This window comes from Haemaphysalis longicornis, unplaced genomic scaffold (assembly GCF_048455015.1).
Source record: "Haemaphysalis longicornis isolate Haplotype H1 unplaced genomic scaffold, Haemaphysalis longicornis Haplotype H1 scaffold_14, whole genome shotgun sequence".
NCBI classification, from domain to species: domain Eukaryota; kingdom Metazoa; phylum Arthropoda; class Arachnida; order Ixodida; family Ixodidae; genus Haemaphysalis; species Haemaphysalis longicornis.
Window position 1 is genome coordinate 13,748,094 of NW_027526245.1, and position 24,845 is coordinate 13,772,938.

Below are 24,845 nucleotides of genomic sequence, written 5' to 3' on the forward strand. Positions count from 1 at the left end.
GAGGCACGGCCTACCCAGTGTTGCGCGGAGGCGCAGTAGATGGCGCTGCGCTCGCTCGCAAACTTGACTGCGCGGAGCCACGGCCGGGCTGGAGGAGCGGCGGGCGCGCACTTTCATACGGCATACGCTTCGGGTATAGTTCCCACCTTCCGTATGAAAGTGCGCGCTCGCCGCTGCTCCAGTCCGGCCGTGGCGGAGCCTATAGGGTGTATTCACAGGCACTCGGCCGCGCGGCGGCGCTACCTGCGTGGCGGCGCCGACTCCATTTGTGCGGTTGAGTTTTGCGACGGCGCACGTACGGCAGGGCGACTAGCGTGGTTTGCTTCACGCGGACTCGCTGGATTTGTTTATTTCTTGTGTTTCTTCGAACTGCCGCGGCTGACGTTACATCCACGCGTGTCTCAAGTGTGATGCGATGGTGTGTGAGACCACCGTGCTTGTGGATTGTGCGAATGTGTGCCCCGCGTCGAGCTGAACGCGTTACCGTTCTTTCAACAGTTGCCTTCCGCTATGAAGCTGAGTGATTAGGCGAAGGGTCTGTCGTGTCGTGGGTTTGCTAACGCCTTGGCCTAAGTAGTTAGCAGTTCCCGCCTCGAACTGGTGAACTGTGCGGTTTACGGCTGCAGCAACCGGACGCGCAACGGACCGGACGACGAGAATTTCAAGCGCATCGGTTTTTCTGGCATACCTAAGCCAAGGCTGGGGTAGTGCTCAAAAACGGCAGACGTTTTGTCCAGAAGAAGAGCGCTCAGGCTGCAACAAATTCGCCGGGAAGACATCGATGATGAAGCGACTCATTACCGAGTCTGTGGCGCGCACTTCGTTACAGGTGAGGATGATGCGGAATCAATTCTTTCATCTCTCGCTTCGCCGTTTGCGCAATAGTACTTGAAATCTTCTCTGTTTAGGTCGGCCAGCGTACTTCACGGACGAGATGAAGTCCGAATGGGCGCCCAGCCTCAACCTCAGCTACATGTCGACCATGATCGACAAAAACGAAGCTGGGGACAGGTACGAAAGTGCTTTGTTTTCTGCCGCTGTAACAGTAACGATCTAATGAAACCTAAACGGCTGGGATAATATCTGTCCAGATACAAGCGTTGCCAGAACAGGGCTCGTGCGAGGTCCGAAGCAGAAGTTTCACGTCAACAGGGGTGAGACAGCTGAATCAGATTTGGGAGCAGTTTTTGGAGCAGCGAAATCTCAATTTCCGAGCAGAGGAACCTTGATTTTGAGCAGAAGAACGACATTTATTATGTCACCTTAGGAGCTTAAAAAATCAAATTTTTGGCAACTCACAGGGGAAAAGTGCACTTTTTAATCGGCTTTGAACGTACATAACACTGAAACAGACTTTCAATAAAGCTGTTTCTACCAGAGTATCACAAGGTACGAACTGCACTACTTTTTTTAAAAACCATTTTTAATTCTTAAGCTCTATGAATAGATAGCGTAGAGTTCGGTTGAAAATATCGAATTGAGAAATTAAGCAATCGTGTTACCATGTGAATGCCGAAATTGTTATTTTAGATGCAAAGCATCTCTTGCTCGGGACTATGTCCGTTGTCCTTCCGGCGTCCGTCCGCACCTCAGCTCCTCTCCATGCCAGCTGTGATAACGTCACTGTCTCCCCTCCTCCCCTCCACACCACCTGTGTGCGCTGCTCCTCCTCTCCAATCCAGCTGTGATAGCGTCACTCTCCTCTCCCCAACAGCTGTGCGCGCTTCTTCTCTTCTCCCCTCCTCCTCGCCACTTCAGATAAACCAGGTTCGCGCCGCCGCTCCCTTCAGTTGCTGCTTCGGTCTGCGCCGTCCGATGAGCTGAAAATAGACGCCAACGCTTCTGGCAGTGACCCGCCGCGGTGGCTCAGTGGCTAAGGCGTTCCGCTGCTGAGCACGACGAGGTCGCGGGTTCGTTTCCAGGCCGCGTTTCTGATGGAGGCGAAAAGCAAAAAAAATTACTCCATCCTCCCACGTGGGAACCCTGAGGAGATACAAAGCATCTCGAGTTTGCACGAGTTTACACGGCTTTGCATCTCGTCAGGGTTCCCACGTGGGAAGATGGTGTAATTTTTTTTGGTAATCCCATACTCGGCTTTACGGCACATGTTGCGCAAAGCGAGGTGACAGTCGTCGCACCCCACCAGCCCTCCCACTTCAATCTCCAAGGTGCATGTTCCCTACGATCGTAATTTGAGTAACGTTGGTATGTTTAGCCGCCTCCCTCTGGGCATTGCATTTCACTTCAGATAAACGAACCATTATTAGTAGTGTGAAATAATAGCCCGTCCTGATATCGGACACTGCTTGAACATTTTGCGGCGATGTAGCCTGCGCTGCCCCCTCTGCAGTGTCGACCATCCCAATCCCGCCGCTCGCAAGCTCGCTGCCAAAAGCAGCAATAACTTAGCATTTTATAACACCGCAATGACTCCGAAATAAGTCCAAGCACGTACCGCACCTCACGCTCAAGGCCGAAACACGGTGAATTGGAGGGCGCCATGTTTTTGACGAACTCCCGTCTTCGGAGTCCCGCAACAGATCAAACGACTAAATGTAAACCCGGCCATCGCGGTAACTAAAACCAAGGTAGAAATAGGCAAAAAGCACTCTGCCTGAACCATAAGCAACTGCTTCGCCCGACGGCCACGTTTTCACATCTTCACCACACCAAGATTGCGGCGCCCAGTAATGTCGTTCCGGAGATACGGCGTTCCAAAAATTGCCGTTTTTTTAATCAACTTGCACAAGTAGTTTGACGCCTCAATACACATAAGTATTTTTTCTACAGGACTTTGGAATGCTTTTTGATGGGGAAACTTTAAAAACGCACAGAATATAACATCTGCAACCCGACATTGTGGCTTTCGATAAAATTCTCTCGGGGACACTTTTGTGCAGGTTTCTTAATGAATTATATTATCAATCAATTAAACTTCTACAAACAGCATCACCTTGGGGGTGCTGGAAAATTATGCCGTCAGTAAGCCTTTTTCTCCGCCGAAACTGACGGGAGGGTTATAATCCTTGGCTCTCGGACTCTTTTGGAGCAGTCTGGCGCAATTTTTGCACTTTTCAAGCTTTTGGAGCAGTCTGGCGCAGAAAAACAAATTCGTATCAAATATGCGCAATATGCGCAGCTGTCTCACCCCTGCGTCAATGTCACGATGATGATGATGATGGTTGGATGTTAATGGCGCAAGGCCAACTAGGGCAAAGAGCGCCAAAACAGTGGTTAAATATGAGAGGTGAGAACTTAGACACTGAAATCAATAAGCAAGAACAAAAGTAAAATCAATAAAAGACAGTGAGGATGGCTGGTGTAAAGGGCCAGATTTCATGATGCGTGATAGGAAATGAGGTTTAAAAACTTGACTTCTGACAGATACTCAAACACACGTTTGACGGAAACAATGGCATCGTCACCTAGGAAAAAAGATGGATGTAGGGGAATATGTTGTCTGTAGAGTTCTCTGAAGTGTTTGTGTCGTGTTGTGTGAAGTGCCTTGCATGTGATTAGTATGTGCACTACGGATAGGGCCTCTCCGCACCTGCCGCACTGGGGTCTAGGAGATCCCGTCAGCAGATACGAGTGGGTTGCATGGGTGTGCCCTATCCGCAGCCTACCCAAGGCGACTTCCGTGTGTCTGTTGTGCGAGTCAGATGTGTACCATCCCAAGTGTGGCTTTATTACATGTAGTTTGTTGTCTGTCTGTTCATTCCAGTGTGTTTGCCATGTTCTGCGCAAGTGTTGTCTTATGTGTGGCTTGAGGTCTCTGTAGGGTACCGTTGTAATGTCCACAGTGTTCCTGAGTGCAGCAGCACCGGCCCTCTCGTCTGCCAACTCGTTCCCAGTGATCCCTGCATGTCCTGGGACCCAGCAGAGGACCAGCTCATGCTTCTTTGCATACACAGACATGATAGTGTTAAATACAAGATTAATTATGTGGTTTTTGGCGGGTGTATGCGATGACAGTGCGCGAACGACACTCAAGGAATCTGTGTAGATGATAGACTTTGGAATATGATTTTCAAGTATGTGTCGTACAATCAGTAAAATTCCATACGCTTCTGCAGAAAAAATTGATGTGTGCACGTTCATGGTTCTGGCTGCATTGAAATTAGGACCATGAGCAGCGCACGACACCATACTGGAGGTTTTAGAAGCGTCACTATAATATTCGGCACATGTGTATTTAAACTGCCCCGCACGGGGCACCTTGAGTAATCTTGGTGACGGTGAGCAGCGACACCGCGGACCCCGAGCTCCCAACATAAGTCGTGTCCAACCGTGGCGAGGTGTTTAAAGGTGAAGGGTAGAAGCCGTAAACGGTGGCCGTCGGAGCCTTGGTCAAGCTCCGGCCGATGGGCTCCCTGCCTGTCTACCAGGCAGGGAGCTCCGGGACCTCTTTGACTACCAGGGTAAGGTCAAAGGAGAAAGTACCCCAGTCTCCCTGCTTTTATACTATGCTTTATGGTATTGTCTAAAACCCCCCCCAACCGTGATCGGCCCCCTAAAAGGGGCCGCACCGAAGTACCGTTTCCTCCATTGCCATCTTTGACATTTCCTGAACCAGAACATTACTCTCGATTTCTTGTCATGGAGTCCCTGAATCCAACCCACCCTCTTGCATCTCAGTCAGTCTTCTTGATCGCCAAGTATCTTGAAGCAATAATAGGAAAATCGTATAAATGCAAAAAACAAAGGTCTGGTGAACTCCTAATCGAAATAAATGACAAGCAGCAGTCTGCAAAGCTTCTATCTCAGACTAGACTGGCTGATCTCGACATCAGGGTCACACCCCATCGGAGCCTCAACAGCTCGCAGGGTGTGATATCAGAGTCAGATCTCTTGAATGAAACGGATGCGGATCTCCTTGCCGGCTTGAAGGATCAGGGCGTCACTGCCGTGAGACGCATCACTATCCGCAGAGACGACAAGGAGATTCCCACCAAACACATTATCTTGACTTTCGACCGCGCAGTACTCCCACAACACATAAATGCAGGTTTTATCCGTTGCTCCATCCGTCCGTACATCCCGAACCCGCGGCGCTGTTTTAAGTGCCAGCGGTTCGGGCACGGTACGAACTCTTGCCGTGGCCGAACGACGTGTGCGAAATGCGCGGCGCACGATCATCCGAGCGAGAACTGCGCATCCGAAACCCTCACTTGTGTAAACTGCGGGGGGCCGCATGCAGCGTACTCCCGCAAGTGCGAAAAATTCCAACTAGAGAAAAAAAGATTATAAACATTAAGGTCACTGAGAACATCACCTTTCCAGAGGCGAGAAAGAGGTTCGCCTCTTTCCCTCTGGGGAGGTACGCCGACGCAGCTCGCCGGGGGGCGGAGCGGCGTCTGGTTTCCACAGGGACCCAGTTCAGCGAGTCTGACCTGGTCCCTCCCCCGCCCCCCCCTGGGTTGCCTCGGGCAGTCCAACCTGCCACCACGCCGCCTGCTGAGGCAGCAGCGGTTGTGGTGGCCACGTCTTCCGTCGGGACCGGTGCCGCTCCCGCCTCTGTCTCCCCGTCCTCCAGTGCGTTGGAGGGTACCGAGGTGATGGACACCACGGGCCCCGCACCGGCTCCCACCGCCACCGCACCGCCCGTGCCACTTTTGGCGTTCCCGACGCCTGCGGCGGTGGCGGCTCAAGCGAAGGGCTCCCGAAGGGGGGCCAAGTCCGGGGGGCCCGGTCCGTCGGGTACCCCTCGGACATCCGACGACGAGATGGATGTCGGGCCGTTCCTGCCTGCAACGCAGCGCAAGGAGCGGCCACCGACTTCCAAGCCTACAGAAAGGCCCAAAAAGCCCAATCCAAGAGTAACAGCCCCGAAAGACGACACATGAACACACACGAACACACACATTCCAGTCATTCTTAAATTTAAATAATGGGAACAGAAAATATTATCCAATGGAACTGCAGAGGCCTCCTTAAAAATCTTGACGATGTGTATGAGATTCTGCATGCCAGTCAGCCAAGTATTATGTGTCTCCAGGAAACCCACCTCAACTCTAAACAAACAAATTTCTTAAATAGGTACATGGTATTCAGAAAGGACAGGGTTGGCTGCACCCACTCTTCAGGAGGTGTGGCCATTATCGCCCGGAAATCATTAGCATGCCACCCTGTCACTTTAAACACTGTCCTCGAGGCTGTAGCGATCCGTACCATAATATTTAATAGGTTGATAACGGTATGCTCTATTTACATCTCTCCTGATTTTGCACTTCTGAGCTCTGATTTCGAGGCACTGGTTGACCAGCTGCCCGAACCATACATACTAACAGGCGACCTTAATGCGCACAACTCTCTTTGGGGCTCCACCAGAACGGATGCCCGAGGTCGCCTGATAGAGAAGTTCCTTACATCCTCCGGAGCATGCCTTTTCAACAAAAAACAGCCTACATACCATAACTTAGGACACAATACATACTCGCATCTTGACTTGGCTATTGGTTCCGCAGTTCTCTTTCCATGTCTTGATTGGGGTGTGGGCACAGACCCATATGGTAGTGACCATTTCCCCACTTCATTAACGTATATAGGTATAGGCCCGAGCAGTCCATCTTCCCATAAAAGGTTTAATGAATCACAAGCAAACTGGAGCACATTCACACAAACATCTCAACTACACCACACATCCATAAAACACCTACACGTGGAGGAAGCCGCCCAACTCGTCACGGCGCACATCCTCGACGCCGCCGAAAAGTCCATTCCCCAGGCCTCCAGTGGGTCCCGCTGCCCAAGGAGGCCCTGGTGGAACGAGGACTGCAGGCGGGCGCGAGAGGCCCAGAACAAGGCGTGGGGTGTCCTTCGCCGGTACCCCACGTCAGACAACCTCATTTCTTTTAAACGGGCAAAAGCTTTTGGGAAGCGAGTGCGTCGTGAGGCGAAAAGGGAGAGTTGGCGCACCTTCCTCACTTCCATCAATTCATACACTGATACACACAAAGTCTGGACACGAATACGAAAACTAAAAGGACAACAGACACACAGCCTGCCCCTGGTTAGTACAACAGGGGACACACTGGAAGACCAGGCTAACACACTTGCACAACACTTCGAACACGTGTCCAGTTCAGCACACTACACAAACACTTTCATGAAACACAAAACATCTGTAGAAAAGAAGTCCCTGCGTGATAACAACAAGTCGCACACTTCTTACAATTCTTGTTTTTCAATTCATGAGCTGAAGGTTGCTCTGAGCACATGTAAGACGTCAGCTCCAGGTGCAGACAAAATCACATACACCATGATACAACACCTACACCCAGACACTCTTGAAACACTCTTACACCTATACAATAAAATATGGCTTTCGGGGCACATTCCTCGCTCTTGGAGGGAGGCCATAGTAGTGGCTGTCCTAAAGGAAGGGAAGGACCCTTCCTCTCCTGCCAGTTATCGCCCCATTGCCCTGACAAGCTGCCTGTGTAAGCTCTTCGAGAAGATGATAAACAGGAGACTTGTGTACTTCTTAGAGTACAATGGTCTTCTCGAGAGTTGCCAGGCAGGCTTCAGGGCGGGGCGATCTACCAACGATCAACTCGTTGCATTAGAGGCGTATATAAAAGATGCTTTCCTCCATAAGCAGTACTGTATGACAGTATTCTTTGATCTAGAAAAGGCGTATGATACTGCTTGGAGATATGGTATCCTCATCGACCTAAAGTCCTTTGGCATAAGGGGTAACATGATGAACACGCTTTCTAGTTACATGTCCGAAAGGACGTTTCGCGTGCGACTTGGAACTGCACTTTCTGGGGTTCATGTGCAGGAAAACGGCGTGCCCCAGGGTGGAGTTTTAAGTTGCACCCTTTTTATTGTAAAAATGAATTCCCTCAGGAAGGCGTTGCCACCATCGATTTCCTGCTCCGTTTATGTAGACGACGTACAATTATCCTTTAAGTCTTGTAACCTCTCTGTCTGCGAGCGCCAAGTCCAGCTTGGTGTTAACAAGCTAGCTGGTTGGGCAGACAGCAACGGTTTTAAATTTAATCCAGGGAAGTGCACTTGTGTCTTATTTTCCAAGAGGCGTGGCATCCGACCGGATCCAGACATTCATCTCAATGGTGTCTCGATTCCTGTCAAGAAAGAACACAAGTTTTTAGGTATAATCTTTGACGAAAAGCTCACGTTTATCCCACATATAAAACAACTAAAACATAAATGCTTAAAAACAATGAATATCCTGAAGGTTCTGTCGCACATTTCTTTTGGTGCTGACAAACAACTTCTTTTACGTGTTTTTACCAGCTTGATAGGCTCACGACTGGACTATGGTAGCGTTGTCTATGGGTCAGCCATTAAAACATCCCTCAGAATGCTGGACCCCGTGCTTCATCTAGGGCTCCGCTTGTCATGTGGTGCCTTTCGGACTAGTCCAGTCGAAAGTCTGTATGTAGAGTGCAACAAATGGAGCCTAGAACGTCAGCGAGCCTACACAGACCTGCTTTATGCTTTTAAAATCTCATCAATGCCTCACCATCCTTTTACGTCAGTTTTTTATGATACATCAATATCTCAACTTCTTACTAATCGCCCATCAGTCTCTGCTCCCTTCGCTTTCAGAGTAAGAGAAGAAGCGTCACAACTTGATGTCATGTTCTCAGACACCATCAAAACCTCCTCTACTGAACTTCTAGTACCGTGGCAGCTTCGCCCGATATCATGTGATGTATCTTTTAAAAGTGTCGAGATAAACAGAGTGCCTAGAAGCGCGATCGTGCAACATTTCTTGTCCCTGCAGCACAAATACAAGTGTGCTGAATTTTACACAGATGCTTCTAAAACTGCCACAACTGTTTCCTGTGCTGCGCATGGTGGTGGTACCTTTAATGTCTGTAGAACTATGAATAGAAATACAAGTATCTTTACGGCAGAGGCCTATGGCATACTTCTTGTAGTTAAACATATTGTTCTAAGTCGAATTCCGAAATCTGTAATTTATACTGATTCTTTAAGTGTTGTGCGTACATTATCCTCACAGAAGTCTAAAAACCATGTGGTCAATACTCTCATTAGTACTATTATGACTGTGTATGCGTTAAACCTTGAGGTGACCGTGTGCTGGGTGCCAGGGCACTCTGGAATTCCAGGTAATGAGACCGCAGACCGAATGGCGGGCGCTGCTGCCCTTACAACAACAGTTGACATAACAACAATACCCTACACCGACCTCAAATCACACATCAGACAACACCTTCGCACAACATGGCAAGCGCACTGGAATCAACAGACTGACAACAAACTACACATTATAAAGCCACTCTTGGGAGCATACACCACGGATACTCACAACAGACACAACGAAGTTACCCTGGCTCGATTACGGATAGGCCACACGCATGCAACACATTCCCACCTGCTCAAGGGATCTCCAAGACCCCTGTGTAGCAGGTGCGGGGAGGGCCTATCCGTAGTCCACATACTAATAACATGCAAGGCACTTCACACAACACGACACAAACACTTCAGAGAACTCTACAGACAACATATCCCACTACACCCATCGCTGTTTCTAGGTGACGATGCCAGTGTTTCTATGAAACGTGTGTTTGATTATTTGTCAGATGTTAAGTTTTTAAACCTTATCTCATATCACGCATAATCAAATCTGGCCCTATACACCAGCCATTACCATTACCTTTAATTGATTTTACAATGTCCGATTTACATGTTTTTATACCTACCTTTTTATGGTAATCACTTCGCTTCATTATATAACTTCTTTTCTGGCGCTCTTTGCCCTCGCTGGCCTTGCGCCATGAAACACCAACCATCATCATCATCATCTGTATTTAAACTGCAAAGCCAGAAAGTGCTGCAGTATTGCAGCTCGTGGTACACGATTTTTGTCAAGTCTCATAAAAGAAAGGTCGCACGACACAGGGCGAGCTTGCCAAGGCGGTAAAATGTTTGAAAAGGATGACCTGTACACATCTAAAAACAAAGCACTGAGATCCGAGGCTCGCTCTCTCACTCTAAGTGAAAAGGGCAGAGGAACGGATGGGCGATTTACAAAGAGCAGGGATGTTGATGTATCGTTAAAGACAGGATAAAAAGGATGATTATTCAGCGATGAAATCTTAAAAGCATAAAGCAAGTCCATGTATGTTCGTTGGTTCTCAAGGCTCCACTTATTACACTCGACATAAAGACTCTCAGCAGGGCTAGTGCGAAAAGCACCCGACGCAAGCCGCAGCCCCAAGTGTAGCACTGGGTCAAGCATACGCAACGCTGTTTTAGTCGCCGACCCATATACCACACTGCCATACTCTAACCGAGACCCAACCAACGCAGTATAGAGCCGTAGTAGGAGTTCTTTGTCGGAACCATACGATTGATGAGAGAGAACCTTAAGTATATTCATTGTTTTCAGACATTTATGTTTAAGTTTCTTGATGTGTGGAATGAATGTGAGTTTATGGTCAAACACAACACCTAAGAACTTGTGCTCCTTGTTCACAGGAAGCGACACACCATTCAGAGTAATGTCTGGGTCCGGATGGACCCCGCGCTTCCTGGAGAACACAACGCAGGAGCTTTTTGCAGGATTCAATTTAAACCCATTCTTGTCTGCCCAGCCGGCAAGCTTCTTGACACCAAGCTGGACTTGACGTTCGCATATTGACATATTACATGATTTAAAAGATATTTGCACGTCGTCTACATACATAGAATAAGAGATTGTTGGTGGAAGTGCCTTTCCCAGAGAGTTCATCTTTACGATAAAGAGAGTGCAACTCAACACGCCACCTTGCGGCACACCATTTTCTTGGACGTGAACCTTTGAAAGTGCACAACCAACTCTTACTCTGAACGCTCTCTCCGACAAATAACTAACAAGGGTGTTGAACATATTACCCGAAACACCGAATGACCTGAGGTCACTAAGGATCCCATAACGCCAAGCGGTGTCGTAGGCCTTCTCGAGGTCGAAAAAGACAGTTAAGCAGTACTGCTTATGTACGAAGGCATCCTTGATGTATGAGTCAAGTGCAACCAGTTGATCGTTCGTCGATCGCCCCACCCTAAAGCCTGCCTGGCAGCTCTCGAGAAGACCATTGTACTCGAGGAAGTACACGAGCCTGCGATTGATCATCTTCTCGAAGAGCTTGCACAGGCAGCTCGTCAGGGCTATTGGACGGTAACTTGAGGGGGACGACGGGTCCTTTCCCTCCTTCAAGAAAGCTACTACAATGGCCTCCCTCCAAGAGTGTGGAATGTGCCCCGAAAGCCATATTTTATTATATAGATGTAGAAGTGCTTCAAGTGTGTCTGCGTGTAGGTGTTGTATCATTGTGTATGTAATGTTGTCTGGGCCTGGAGCTGAGGGTTTACACGTGCTCAGAGCAGCCCTCAGCTCATGTAGTGAAAACAGGGAGTTGTAAGAAGTCTGTGATTTGATGTTATCGTGTAGGGACTTCTTTTCACAAGAGGCTTTGTACTTCAAGAAAGTGTTCGTGTAGTGTGCTGAACTGGACACGTGTTGGAAGTGTTGTGCGAGTGTGTCAGCCTGGTCTTCCAGTGTGTCCCCTGTTGTACTGACCAGGGGCAGGCTGTGTGTATGTTGTCCTTTGAGTTTGCGTATACGTGTCCATACCTTCCGTGTGTCTGTGTACGAGTTTATAGATGTTATGAATGAGCGCCAACTCTCTCGTTTTGCCTCACGGCGCACACGTTTTCCTAACGCCTTGGCCCGTTTGAACAAAATGAGGTTACCCGACGTGGGGTACCGACGAAGGACACCCCACGCCTTGTTCTGGGCCTCTCGCGCCCGCCTACAGTCCTCATTCCACCACGGCCTCCGCTGGTTGCGCGGGGCACCAGAGGCGTGGGGAATGGACTTTTCGGCGGCGTCGAGGATGTGCGCCGTGAGCAGTTGGGTAGCTTCTTCAACGTGTAGGTGTCCTATGGATGTGTGGTGTAGTTGAGATGTCTCTGTAAATGTATTCCATGTAGCTCTTGCTTCATTAAACCTTTTATGGGAAGATGGACTGCTTGGGCCTGTACCTATGTACGTTAATGAAGTAGGGAAATGGTCACTACCATATAGGTCCGTGGCCACACCCCACTCAAGACATGGAAAGAGAATTGCTGAACCAATAGCCAAGTCAAGACATGAGTATGTGTTGTGTCCTATGTTATGATATGTAGGCTGTTTATTGTTGAAAAGGCATGCTCCAGAGGATGTAAGAAACCTCTCTATCAGGCGACCCCGGGCATCCGTACGAGAAGAGCCCCAAAGAGAATTGTGAGCATTAAGGTCGCCTGTTAGAATGTACGGTTCGGGCAGCTGGTCAACCAGCGCCTCGAAGTCAGAGCTTAAAAGTGTAACATCAGGAGGAATGTAGATGGAGCATACCGTTATCAACCTATTAAATATTATTAAGCGTATTGCTACAGCCTCAAGGACGGTATTCAAGGTGACAGGGTGGCATGCTAAGGATTTTCGGGCGATTATGGCCACACCGCCAGAAGAGTGTGTGCAGCCATCCCTGTCTTTCCTGTATACCAGGTAACTATTCAAGAAATTTGTGTGTTTGGAATTCAGATGTGTTTCCTGGACACACATTAAACTTGGCTGGTTGGCATGCAGAATCTCATGCACGTCGTCAAGATTATTCAGAAGGCCTCTGCAGTTCCATTGAACTATGTTTTCTCTTCCCATTATGATGTGATAGAGCTACTGGAGAGTGATTATGTAGGGTCTTTCGGGGCTTGCACTCTTGGGAGGGGCTTTCTGGCCTTCTCTACTGACCTGGACGTCGCAGTCCGTTCCTTCCGCTGCGATGAAAGCCGGAAGGGCTCGACGTCCATGTCGTCATCTGATGGCAAGGGGGTGCCCAGCGGACTGGGCCCCCTTGACGTGGTACCCTTTCGGGTGTTCTTTGCCTGCGCTGCCTGTGCCGAAGGCGTGGGGAGCACCCCAGATGGCACAGGCAGTAAGGAAGGGGAGCGGGTCGCTGCGACCGCCTCCGTCTCCATCTCGTCCGGGCCCTTGCGTGTGCTTCGGGCCGGTGGAGAGGGGGAAACGGTGGGTGCAGCAGCATCCGCACCGGACGTGGATGCCACCACAGCCGCTTCTGGCTGAGCGAGCGGTGCGGAGGCGGGTTGGGCTGCAAGAGGCAACCCAGGGGGGGGGCGGGGGCGGGACCAAGTCCGACTCTCGGTACTGGGTCCCCGCCGAAACAAGACGCCGCTCCGCCCCCCGGCGAGCTGCGTCGGCGTACCTCCCCAGGGGAAAAGAGGCGAACCTCTTCCGCGCCTCTGGGAAGGTAATGTTTTCAGTGATTTTGAGATTTATTATTTTCTTTTCCATCTGGAACCTTTCACACGTGCGGGAGTACGCAGCATGAGGTCCATGACAATTGCTGCACATTAATTGTTGAGCCTGGCAGTTATCTGTATCATGATCTTGGGATGAACATTTTGCACACGTTGTTTTGCCGCGACAGGAGGTGGTGCCATGCCCGAACCGTTGGCACTTGAAACAGCGCCGCGGGTTCGGGATGTAAGGCCGGACAGAACAGTGAATGAAACCTGCTTTGATGGATTCGGGGAGTGTGGAACGGTCAAATGTCAAGATTATATGCTTTGTCATGATTTGCTTATCATCTCGCCGCATGGTGATGCGCCTCACTGCCGTCACGCCCTCGCCTTTCAGACCTTCAAGCAGATCGGCTTCCGTCTCATTTATCAGATCTGGCTCAGAAATCACACCCTGAGAGCTATTGAGGCTACGGTGGGGTGTGACTCTGATGTCCAGATCTGCCATGCGATTCTGGGTAAGGAGGCTTGTGGCTTGCTGGTGAGTGTTCACCTCGACCAGAACTTCGCCGGTTCTCAGTTTCTTGGCTTGGAAAGACTTGCCAAGGATGCCTTCAAGGAATTTGGTGATAAGGAACACTGACTGGGAGGAGATGGGATTTGACTTGTCAAGAGATTCAACAATCAAGAAGCGCGGATAGTTATCTGGCTTTTGGGATGCAATTGTTGGCAAGGGTGGGAATGAAGCTTCGGTGCGGCCCCTTTTCGGGGGCCGATCACGTTTGGGGGGGGGTTTGGAAAATGCCATATGATACATTGGGAAGCAGGGAGACGGGGGTACTTTCTTCTTTGACCTTACCCTGGTAGCCAAAGAGGTCCCGGAGCTCCCTGCCTGGTGAACAGACAGGGAGCCCATCCGCCGGAGCTTGACCTGGGCTCCGACGGCCACCGTTCATGGTTTCTAACCCTTCACCTATAAACACATTGCCACGGTTGGATCCAGCGTATGTTTGGGGGCTCGGGGTCCGCGGTATCGCCAGTACCGTCACCAAGATTGCTCAAGGTGCCCCGTGCGGGGTGCGTCAATGTCACGTACTGGGTCCCCAAGACACGAACGTGATGCCAGTCGCCAGTGGAAGTTCTTTAGGTATGACCGTAGCCTAGTGAGCACCTTGGATCAATCACTTTACTACTTTTTTTAGGCACTAACGGCCTGATGATGATGATGGTTGGAGTTTTTTGGCGCAAGGCCAGCTGGGGCAAAGAGCGCCAAACAAAAGTATTTAGAAGAAAATAGTGGCTACTAAAGCCAGAATAACACTAAAATGAATTAACGACAATGGTGATGGCTGGTGTATACGGCCAGTTTTGATTACCCATGATAGGAAATGAGGTTTAAAAAGTTTACATCAGACAAATATTTAAAAACGCGTTGCACAGAGACCATGGCATTATCCCCCAAAAACAACGAAGGGTGTAGTGGAATGTGTTGTCTGCATAGTTCCTTGAAGTGTCTGTGTCTTGTTGTGTCGAGTGCCTTGCATGTGATTAGGATGTGGATTACGGATAGGCCCTCCCCACACCTGCTACACCCAGGTCTTGGAGAGCTAGTGAGCAGGTGTGAGTGTGTTACGTGAGTGTGGCCTATCCGCAACCTAGCTAAGGTAACTTCAATGTGTCTGTTATGTGAGTCAGTAGCGTATGGTCCCAAGTGAGGTTTTATTACATGTAACTTGTTATCTGTCTGTTCACTCCAGTGTGTTTGCCACGTGTTGTGAAGTTGGTGTCTGATGTGTGGCTTCATATCTGTGTACGGAAGTGTTGCTATGCCCACTGAATTCAAGAGTGTAGCAGCAGTGGCCATTTCATCTGCAGTTTCATTCCCGGCTATTCCACAATGGCCAGGAACCCAACATATTGTTATTTCGAGACTTGATGCGTATGCCACCATAAGGCCCTTAAAAACAAGATTGATTACATAATTTTTTGAGCGTTTTCTAGACAAAAGTGCACGTACAACACTAAGAGAATCTGTAAAAACTATGGACTTTGGAATTTGATGCTGGACAATGTGGTTTAAAATAAGTAAAATGCCGTGTGCTTCAGCTGTGAAAATGCTGTTGTGGGAGTTCATTCTTTTTGCCATGTTAAAGTTCGGTCCATGCGCAGCACAAGACACAGCATCAGCTGTCTTTGATGCGTCGGAGTAAAACTCTGCACACTGGTACTTATCCTGTAGGAAGAGGAAATGCTGCATAAGAACTGCCCTTGGTGCCCTGTTTTTGTCGAACTGCACAAAGGACAGGTCACAAGAAACATCCCTGGCTTGCCATGGTGCAGTAAAATCAATGATCGCTGTCTTGTGGATATATGAAAATGACACTGCTAGCTCAGAAGCTTCTGCTCTCACTCTGAGAGGGAACGGCATGGGAATAGATGGGCGGTTTAAAAAGAGCTGCTGTGAGGATGCATCATGAATGGTCGAGTTAACAGGATGATTTGTGAGAGACATGATATTAGAGGCATACAAGTCAGTGTATATCCTCTGGTGATACAGGGACCATTTGTGGCACTCTGCATAGAGGCTTTCCACAGGGCTGGTGCGAAAGGCGCCACAAGCAAGGCGAAGCCCCAGATGCAGAACTGGGTCAAGTATTTTAAGTGCCGTTTTCGTTGCAGACCCATATACGACGCTGCCGTAGTCCAAGCGAGATCCAACCAGTGCAGTATACAGACGCAGGAGTAGCTGCTTGTCTGCACCGTACGATTGGTGCGAAACAACTTTAAGGATATTCATAGTTTTTAGGCATTTTTGCTTAAGCATTTTCAGATGAGGAAGAAATGTTAATTTGTTGTCGAATATTATGCCTAAAAACTTGTGCTCCTTTTTTTACAGGAATCGACACGGCGTTTAGAGTAATGTCAGGGTCCACATGGATCCCGCGAACACGGGTGAACACAACGCAAGTACTTTTTACGGGGTTCAGCTTAAAGCCGTTTGTGTCCGCCCAGCCAGCAAGTTTGTTCACGCCGAGCTGGACTTGCCGTTCACAGATTGACATATTACATGATTTAAAAAATATTTGCACATCATCTACATAAACTGAGCAAGAAATGGTTGGTGGCAATGCCTTACGGAGTGAGTTCATCTTCACTATGAAGAGTGTGCAGCTCAAAACACCTCCTTGAGGCACGCCATTTTCCTGAACATGTACATTAGAAAGTGCACTACCAATTCTTACACGGAAAGTTCGTTCAGACATGTAGCTAGAAAGAGTGCTAAGCATGTTGCCCGAAACACCGAAAGACTTCAAGTCACTCAAGATGCCGTATCGCCATGCCGTGTCGTAGGCCTTTTCCATATCAAAGAAGACTGTAATGCAGAACTGTTTGTGAATGAGGGCATCTTTTAGGTAAGATTCCAAGGCAACAAGCTGATCATTGGTGGAGCGCCCCGCCCTGAAGCCTGCCTGGCAGCCCTCGAGAAGACCGTTGTACTCGAGGAAGTACACGAGCCTGCGATTGATCATCCTCTCGAAGAGCTTGCACAGGCAGCTCGTCAGGGCTATTGGGCGGTAACTTGAGGGGGACGACGGGTCCTTTCCCTCCTTCAAGAAAGCCACTACAACGGCCTCCCTCCAAGAGTGTGGAATGTGCCCCGAAAGCCATATTTTATTATATAGATGTAGAAGTGCTTCAAGTGTGTCTGCGTGTAGGTGTTGTATCATTGTGTATGTAATGTTGTCTGGGCCTGGAGCTGAGGGTTTACACGTGCTTAGAGCAGCCCTCAGCTCATGTAGTGAAAACAGGGAGTTGTAAGAAGTCTGTGATTGGTTGTTGTCGCGTAGGGACTTCTTTTCACAACAGGCTTTATGTTTCAGGAAAGTGTTCGTGTAGTGTGCTGAACTGGACACATGTTGGAAGTGTTGTGCGAGTGTGTCAGCCTGGTCTTCGAGTGTGTCCCCTGTAGTGCTGACCAGAGGCAGGCTGTGTGTTTGTTGTCCCTTGAGTTTGCGTATTCGTGTCCATACTTTCCTTGTGTCTGTGTAGGAGTTTATTGATGTTATGAATGTACGCCAACTCTCTCGTTTTGCCTCACGGCGCACACGTTTCCCTAACGCCTTGGCCCGTTTGAACAAAAGGAGGTTTCCCGACGTGGGGTACCGACGGAGGATACCCCACGCCTTGTTCTGGGCCTCTCGCGCCCGCCTACAGTCCTCATTCCACCACGGCCTCCGCTGGTTGCGCGGGGCACCAGAGGCGTGGGGAATGGACCTTTCGGCGGCGTCGAGGATGTGCGCCGTGAGGAGTTGGGTAGATTCTTCAACGTGTAGGTGTCCTATGGATGTGTGGTGTAGTTTGGATGTCTCTGTAAATGTATTCCAGTTAGCTCGTGTTTCATTGAACCTATTATGGGAAGATGGACTGCATGGACCTTTACCTATGTATGTAAGTGAGGTGGGGAAGTGGTCACTGCCATATGGGTCAGTTCCCACACCCCACTCGAGAAGAGGAAAGAGAACTGCGGAGCCAATAGCCAAGTCAAGACATGAGTATGTGTTGTGTCCTATGTTATGATATGTAGGCTGTTTGTTGTTGAAAAGGCATGCTCCAGAGGATGTAAGAAACCTTTCTATCAGGCGACCCCGGGCATCCGTACGAGAAGAGCCCCAAAGAGAATTGTGAGCATTAAGGTCGCCTGTTAGAATGTACGGTTCGGGCAGCTGGTCAACCAGTGCCTCGAAGTCAGAGCTCAAAAGTGTAACATCAGGAGGAATGTATATGGAGCATACCGTTATCAACCTATTAAAAATTATTGTGCGCATTGCTACAGCCTCAAGGACGGTGTTGAGAGCGACAGGGTGGCATGCTAGGGATTTCCGGGCTATTATGGCTACACCGCCCGAAGAGTGTGTGCAGCCATCCCTGTCCTTTCTGAAGACCATGTACCTATTTAAGAAATTTGTGTGCTTGGAATTCAACTGCGTCTCCTGAAGACACATCACACTTGGCTGATTAGCATGCAGTATTTCGTATACATCGTCAAGATTTTTAAGAAGGCCTCTACAGTTCCATTGAATTATGTTTTCTCTTCCCATTATTTAGTGTGAGAGCTACTGGAGTGTGTGTGTTTGTTTATGTGTCGTCTTTCGGGGCTGTGACTCTCGCCTTTTTTGGCTTGTCGGGAGGCTTTGGCGTCGGGACGCGTTCCTTGCGCTGCGTTGCAGGCAGGAACGGCCCGACATCCATCTCGTCGTCGGATGGCCGAGGGGTGCCCGACGGACCGGGCCCCCTGGACCTGGCCCCTCCTCGGGAGCCCTTCGCTTGAGCCGCCACCGCCGAGGGCGTCCGGGGCGCCAGAGGTGGCACAGGCGGTGCGGTGGCGGTGGGAACCAGTGCGGGGCCCGTGGTGTCCATCACCTCTGTACCCTCCAACGCACTGGAGGGCGGGGACACAGAGGCGGGAGCGGCACCGGTCCCGACGGAAGAGGTTGCCACCACAACCGCTGCTGCCGCAGCAAGCGGCGTGGTGGCGGGTTGGGCTGCCAGAGGCAACCCAGGGGGGGGCGGGCGAGGGACCAGGTCAGACTCGCTGAACTGGGTCCCTGTGGAAACGAGACGCCGCTCCGCCCCCCGGCGAGCCGCGTCGGCGTACCTCCCCAGGGGGAAAGAGGCGAACCTCTTTCGCGCCTCTGGGAAGGTGATGTTTTCAGTGACTTTGATGTTGATGATTTTCTTTTCTAGTTGAAATTTTTCGCACTTGCGGGAGTATGCCGCATGCGGCCCCCCGCAGTTTACACAAGTGAGAGTTTCGGCTGAGCAGTTCTCGCTCGGATGATCGTGCGCCGCGCACTTTGCACACGTCGTTCGGCCACGGCAAGAGTTCGTACCATGCCCGAACCGCTGGCACTTAAAACAGCGCCGCGGGTTCGGGATGTACGGACGGATGGAGCAACGGATAAAACCTGCATTTATGTATTGTGGAAGAATCGCGCGGTCGAAAGTCAAGATAATGTGTTTGGTGGGAATCTCCTTGTCGTCTCTGCGGATGGTGATGCGTCTCACGGCAGTGACGCCCTGATCCTTCAAGCCGGCAAGGAGATCCGCATCCGTTTCGTTCAAGAGATCCGTCTCGGATATCACACCCTGCGAGCTGTTGAGGCTCCGATGGGGTGTGACCCGGATGTCTAGATCAGCCAGTCTAGTCTGAGCTAGAAGCTTTGCAGACTGCTGCTTGTCATTTATTTCGATTAGGAGTTCGCCAGACCTTTGTTTTTTGCACTTATATGATTTTCCTATTATGGCTTCAAGATATTTTGCGATCAAGAAGACTGACTGAGATGCAAGAGGGTGGGTTGGATTGAGGGACTCCATGACAAGAAATCGAGAGTAATGATCTGGTTCAGGAAATGTCAAAGATGGCAATGAAGGAAAAGATACTTCGGTGCGGCCCCTTTTCAGGGACCGATCACGTTTGGGGGGGGGTTTTGAAAATGCCATACAGTATGTATAGAAGCAGGGGACGGGGGTACTTTCTTCCACAACCTTACCCTGATAGCTGAGGAGGTCCCGGAGCTCCCTGCCTGATAAACAGACAGGGAGCCCATCCGCCGGAGCTTGACCTGGGCTCCGACGGCCACCGTTCGTGGTTTCTAACCCTCCACCTATAAACACATCGCCACGGTTGGATCCAGCTTATGTTTGGGGGCTCGGGGTCCGCGGTATCGCCAGTACCGTCACCAAGATTGCTCAAGGTGCCCCGGTCGGGGCACTAACGGCCTGTTGTACGAGGAGGAAGAGACTGACCGATACGAAAGTGCGTTTCCTCGTCACCTGTAGTTGAAGTTTTCAGGCTGCTACATTTAACAGTGATGAGCTCACGCGGCAAGTTGTTCATCTTCGGTTTCTTTTTTTTTTAGCTGCTGAGCAGTCTTCATGCCAAAAAGAGCCAGCAGCCCAGCATGAAAGTACGTTGCCTGTTCGAGAGCAGTCTTTCATGCCAAGAAGAGCCAGCAGCCCAGCATGAAGGTATGTTACCCGTTGTTCACATTGACTACTACATTACAGCAGTGGAACAGCATTGAGTTACTATGACAGCATGCCTTTCCACTTACACTTCAGCTGCTAGCAGGCCGTGCTGTGTGGGACCACTGGCAACACAATCTTGGGCCAACACAAGTAAGCCCACAAGTGTTTACCAATTATGACATCTTGCTGCGTAGCACCACATAGCTTGACAATACTTTTTTTTCAGCTGGCAATTCGTCTTTCTGGGAGCTATCAGACAATGAAACAGGGATGGCTGCACCAGATGGTAAGATTTTCACGAGCAGTCTCAGAGTGTCTGTTTATTAAACAATCATTTTGCAAGGTTTGTAGTGCAGTGGAACGTGACATCCATCAAGTTGACCATGCAGGGCTTGAAGGTGAAGAAGATGCATCAAACCAGGCAGCTCGCATCGCATCCCTTGAACAAGAGAACGGCCGCCTACAATCAGAGGTTGACACGCTAAAGAAGCAACTTGCAGAGAAAAACCTGGCCGAGGGCATACTAAAACTCAATGAAGGCATGGTAGCCTTTTATACAGGGCTGCCAAATTATGAGGTTTTAAAGGCAGTATATGACCTCATAGAACCAGATGTGCACCACACTAGCCGGAACTGCCTACCAAAGTTTCAAGAAATGGTGGTTTTCTTGATGTGGTTGAGGCTAAACTTGCATTTAGAAGACATAGCTTACAGGTTCCATTTCTCATATGTGCATGGACCATTTTTTTCTTCTGCTACGCTTCTCTGCCTACTTCCTGCTACCTTCACCACTGGAATGGTTATCATTTAAAGCTTTAGTGTTTATGACTCAGCTGATTTTTAGCTACACTTATCATTTATAGAAATGCGCTTTAAGAAGTGATCATAAAACACTTTGGAGCTTGCATTGCATGTACGCCCAGCAGTTAGCTTCACCTTTTAGCCGTGGCCATCCTTACAATGATATGTAGTGCATCAAGCGTAATGATTTTCATTACTTCTGTTTTCCAGATTCCATGTCTCGCAGGCCACCGTGACGCGTATCATAGACAGGTGGCTTGACGCAGCCTTCACTAGGCTCACAGAGCTTGTTTCGTGGCCCGAAAGGGAGGAGCTTCAGAAAACGATGCCAATGGCCTTCAAAAGCACCTTTGGCAACAAAGTTGCAGTAATTCTCGACTGCTTCGAGATTTTTTTGGACAGGCCGTCTTCAATGGAGCCACATTCACTGACATGGTCCGCGTACAATCACAATACCGTGAAGTACTTGATAGGGATTGCTCCACAAGGAGTAATTACATACATTTCTAGAGGGTGGTGCGGCCGCACAAGCGATAAGCTACTCACTGAGTCGTGTGGCATACTTAAGAACTTGTTGCCTGGGGACTCTGTCCTAGCCGACCGAGGCTTCACGATAGGGGATGCTGTTGGCATGTGTGGAGCAAAGCTGGAGATTCCAGCTTTCACGAAAGGGAAAGCACAGCTGTCTGCGTATTCTGCTGAGGCTACACAAAAGCTGGCAAATGTGAACATTCACGTAGAGCGGGTACCGTAAAAACCCGCGTATAATACGGACCCGCGTATAATACGAGGTGTAATTCGGGGACAGCAAAATCAGAAAAAAAGTTTTCATCCGCATATAATGCGAGGTAAAGAGCACAGAAAACATTTATTTGCACTGCAGTTACCGTTCAGTCATTGTCAGTTTTCGCTGGCACTGTCTCCCGACGTCCGTTCAGTCATCGTCAGTTTTGCTGCCGCTGTCTCCTGAAGTCGCCTTGTCGGAAATGTCATCCCACAGAAAGTGGTCCTCAGTGCCATCAAGAAGGGCGTTCGAGATGCCGCATTTCTTAAAAGAGCTACTGACGAGCTCCTCCGGGATGCTGTCCCACGCATCCGCTATCCAGCCACAAAGCACTGCTGGAGAAACCCGCGTCAGCCATTCGGTAGCTGTCACTTACAGGTCTTCTGATCTCATCCACTCTTGGTAGCAGGACCTGATGCAGTCTTTGAAAGGCTTGTTGATGCAAACGTCTAGCGGTTGCAGCTGGGATGTCATTCCTCCTGGTATGACAATGAGTTCGGTGTGGGGTTCGCGCAACAACATCTTCACGGAATCGGCCAGGTGGCAGCGAAAGGCGTCCAACACGAGCACTGACGGGAATCCCCAACAGTGCTCCAGGCCGACAAACTTTATCCAGTCAAGCACCAGTTGCTTTCTCCACCAACGAATGCTGCCTTCGGTGACGCCGAACTGCCGTCCTGGGGCGCAATTCCTGATGGTCTCGGCACATAAAATAACGTTTCTTTTAATTGCAGCCGAATACTGTTTTCGTGCACCCGACCTCGTGATAGACTTGCGGTGAACGTGCCGAGATCCTTCACGTGGTCAAAGCAATCAAAATGGCGCCAGCTAAGAGAAGCAGCAGCCAGCTAACGCCACCGCAAGATGGCGCACCCTCCGCTGAAACTGAAAGTGCAAATTTTCGGCTGAAAACTTTGGGATTCACATATAATACGAGGCACAAATTTTACATAGTAAAATTTGGAAAAAAATCTCGTATTATACGCGGGTTTTTACGGTAATTGGAGTACTGCGAAACAAGTAATCATTACTTAAAAGCACTGTTCCCCTCGATCTACTGCACGTCAAAGAAGTTCACGGAAAGAAGGTGACTACACTTGATAGAATTGTGTTCGTCAGTGCTGCCCTGACAAATGTGTGCGACTCTGTTGTGCCCTTTGATTAGGAACGAAAAAGAAGTATGGCTGCCTAACTTTGCATATTTGCTTCTGCTAATTGACCAACATTAAACTGTGGCCTAAATTGTATACAAGCACATTCCACAATAAAGTTCATGTTTTGGCCTCATTCGGTCAACTTCACTGCGAGCCTTGTTGCCTACATTCTTTGCTTAACCATTTTCTGGCCTTTGGTGGCCCCTTTAGTCCTACACAAGCAAAGTGGAACCATTTCCTCTCGCATCGCTTGCCGTCACATTGCACCATATCACCATGTTCAGGCTCCCCACAGTAGCAGTACAGCTCCTCTTCAGGGTGTCGCCCTGCATCACTACAGCATCGAGCTGCGCCTGTGCAGCCTGAGAGGTTTTGCTCCAGTAGCCGAAGCGGAGTTCGGGAAGCAGCAAGCACTTTTTGAAAGTAGAGAGTGCACTTCTCCAGCATCATGGAGCAGAAGTTTTCATCCAGGGCGATCCTTTCAACAAACATGTCCTCCACTGTCCACACAACAAAGTCACAGTAGTTGCGCTTGCAAACAAACATCTGCATTTGCACTTGGGTGTAGTAATGATGACTCCTTGAAAGTCTTGCGTCTCCAGCTTCAGGGATGAGACACGATGTGTTCTTTTGTGAAAGCTTCTCGATGCACGAGTCCTTAGCAGAAAACGGGCACTTCACCTCCAGCACGCCACCACCACAGCAAGCACAAACGATGAGCCCATCCGGTGTGGCAGCCAGGAATGTGAACTCGGGGCTTATGTGCAAACCTGACGCACTGCCGCAAAAGTCCACATGCTGGGTTGCTATGGCTGCTACATAGGCCTCTCTAGCTTTTGGCTCATTTTTCCCCCCAGTCTGTAGCTTGCGAGCTAAATCTGCAGTCCTCGGGGTGGCCGATCTTCTTAAGAAGAGACTGTGAGGGTTTCCCAATCGATGTGGCACGCACTGCTCCTGCGTTGAATGCCGTGATGCGCCCAGTCCGAAAGTGGTGCCATTTGGTAGACGCTGTTTGCGCCCTTGTTTGCTTTTCCACCAGCACGCACACCTGTCAGCAAATGCCATCCTTTATCGACTGTTTACAGTAACAGCACATCAAAAGCTGCTTTTAAAAAAAAACATTACGTTGTCCTGACAGTAGAATCCAACTGAAATGCTACTGCAGCTAATCATACTGTGCTTCAACTGTATGGGCAAGTGAAGCAAATTCGAAATGAAAAGTGTCACGAGTAAACCAGGTCAGGTGCTCATTATGGAATCTACTGCATGGTTTGAATGTAATCACAATTCGGTGCCTAGTTTCTGTCATTCTTGACCTGTAGCTAGACAGGGTGGAAAAAAGAATGGCAGGCTTACCTCGGCATCAGCCCCAAGCTGCTCGGACACCTTCAGGCACTCCTCCAAAACCTCCTTCAATGACTCTGGGCAGTCGTCCTGGTACAGGTTCTGCAGTAGTACTTGTGGAAACTTGGTGGCCAAAGGAAGATATGGCTCAGAAATATCTGGGTGCAAGGCTAAGAGCGCAGGGCGACTCTTTGACTTGCTCAAAGCAGAATAAAAAACTGGCATCTCGTCTCGTGTGGGGACAGTAGGTGGGTGTTTGGCACATTTACTTGGCTTGCGTGCCAAGTCGTCGTTGTCCATGCGGCGGAAGCCACTGATGAGGTAATTGTGGGCGTCCAAGGATATCTTGGCCTTCAACTGTTCCCTAGTAATAAAGCTAGTTCCGTGAACCAGGTAGTCTCTGATGTCAGCTTCGTCCACAATGGGAAACCGTTGAAGGTCATCGGTCAAGT

At 49.5% G+C, this 24,845-nt stretch overlaps 1 protein-coding gene across 1 annotated transcript; it reads left to right on the forward strand.

Moving 5' to 3' along the window:
* Positions 1-934: 934 nt before the first annotated feature.
* LOC144165367 (uncharacterized) lies at positions 935-21,865 on the forward strand. Its single transcript, XM_077695461.1, has 2 exons — positions 935-1,011; positions 21,322-21,865. Exons 1-2 carry the CDS (start codon positions 935-937, stop codon positions 21,863-21,865), a joined length of 621 nt encoding a protein of 206 aa, XP_077551587.1.
* Positions 21,866-24,845: the final 2,980 nt, after the last annotated feature.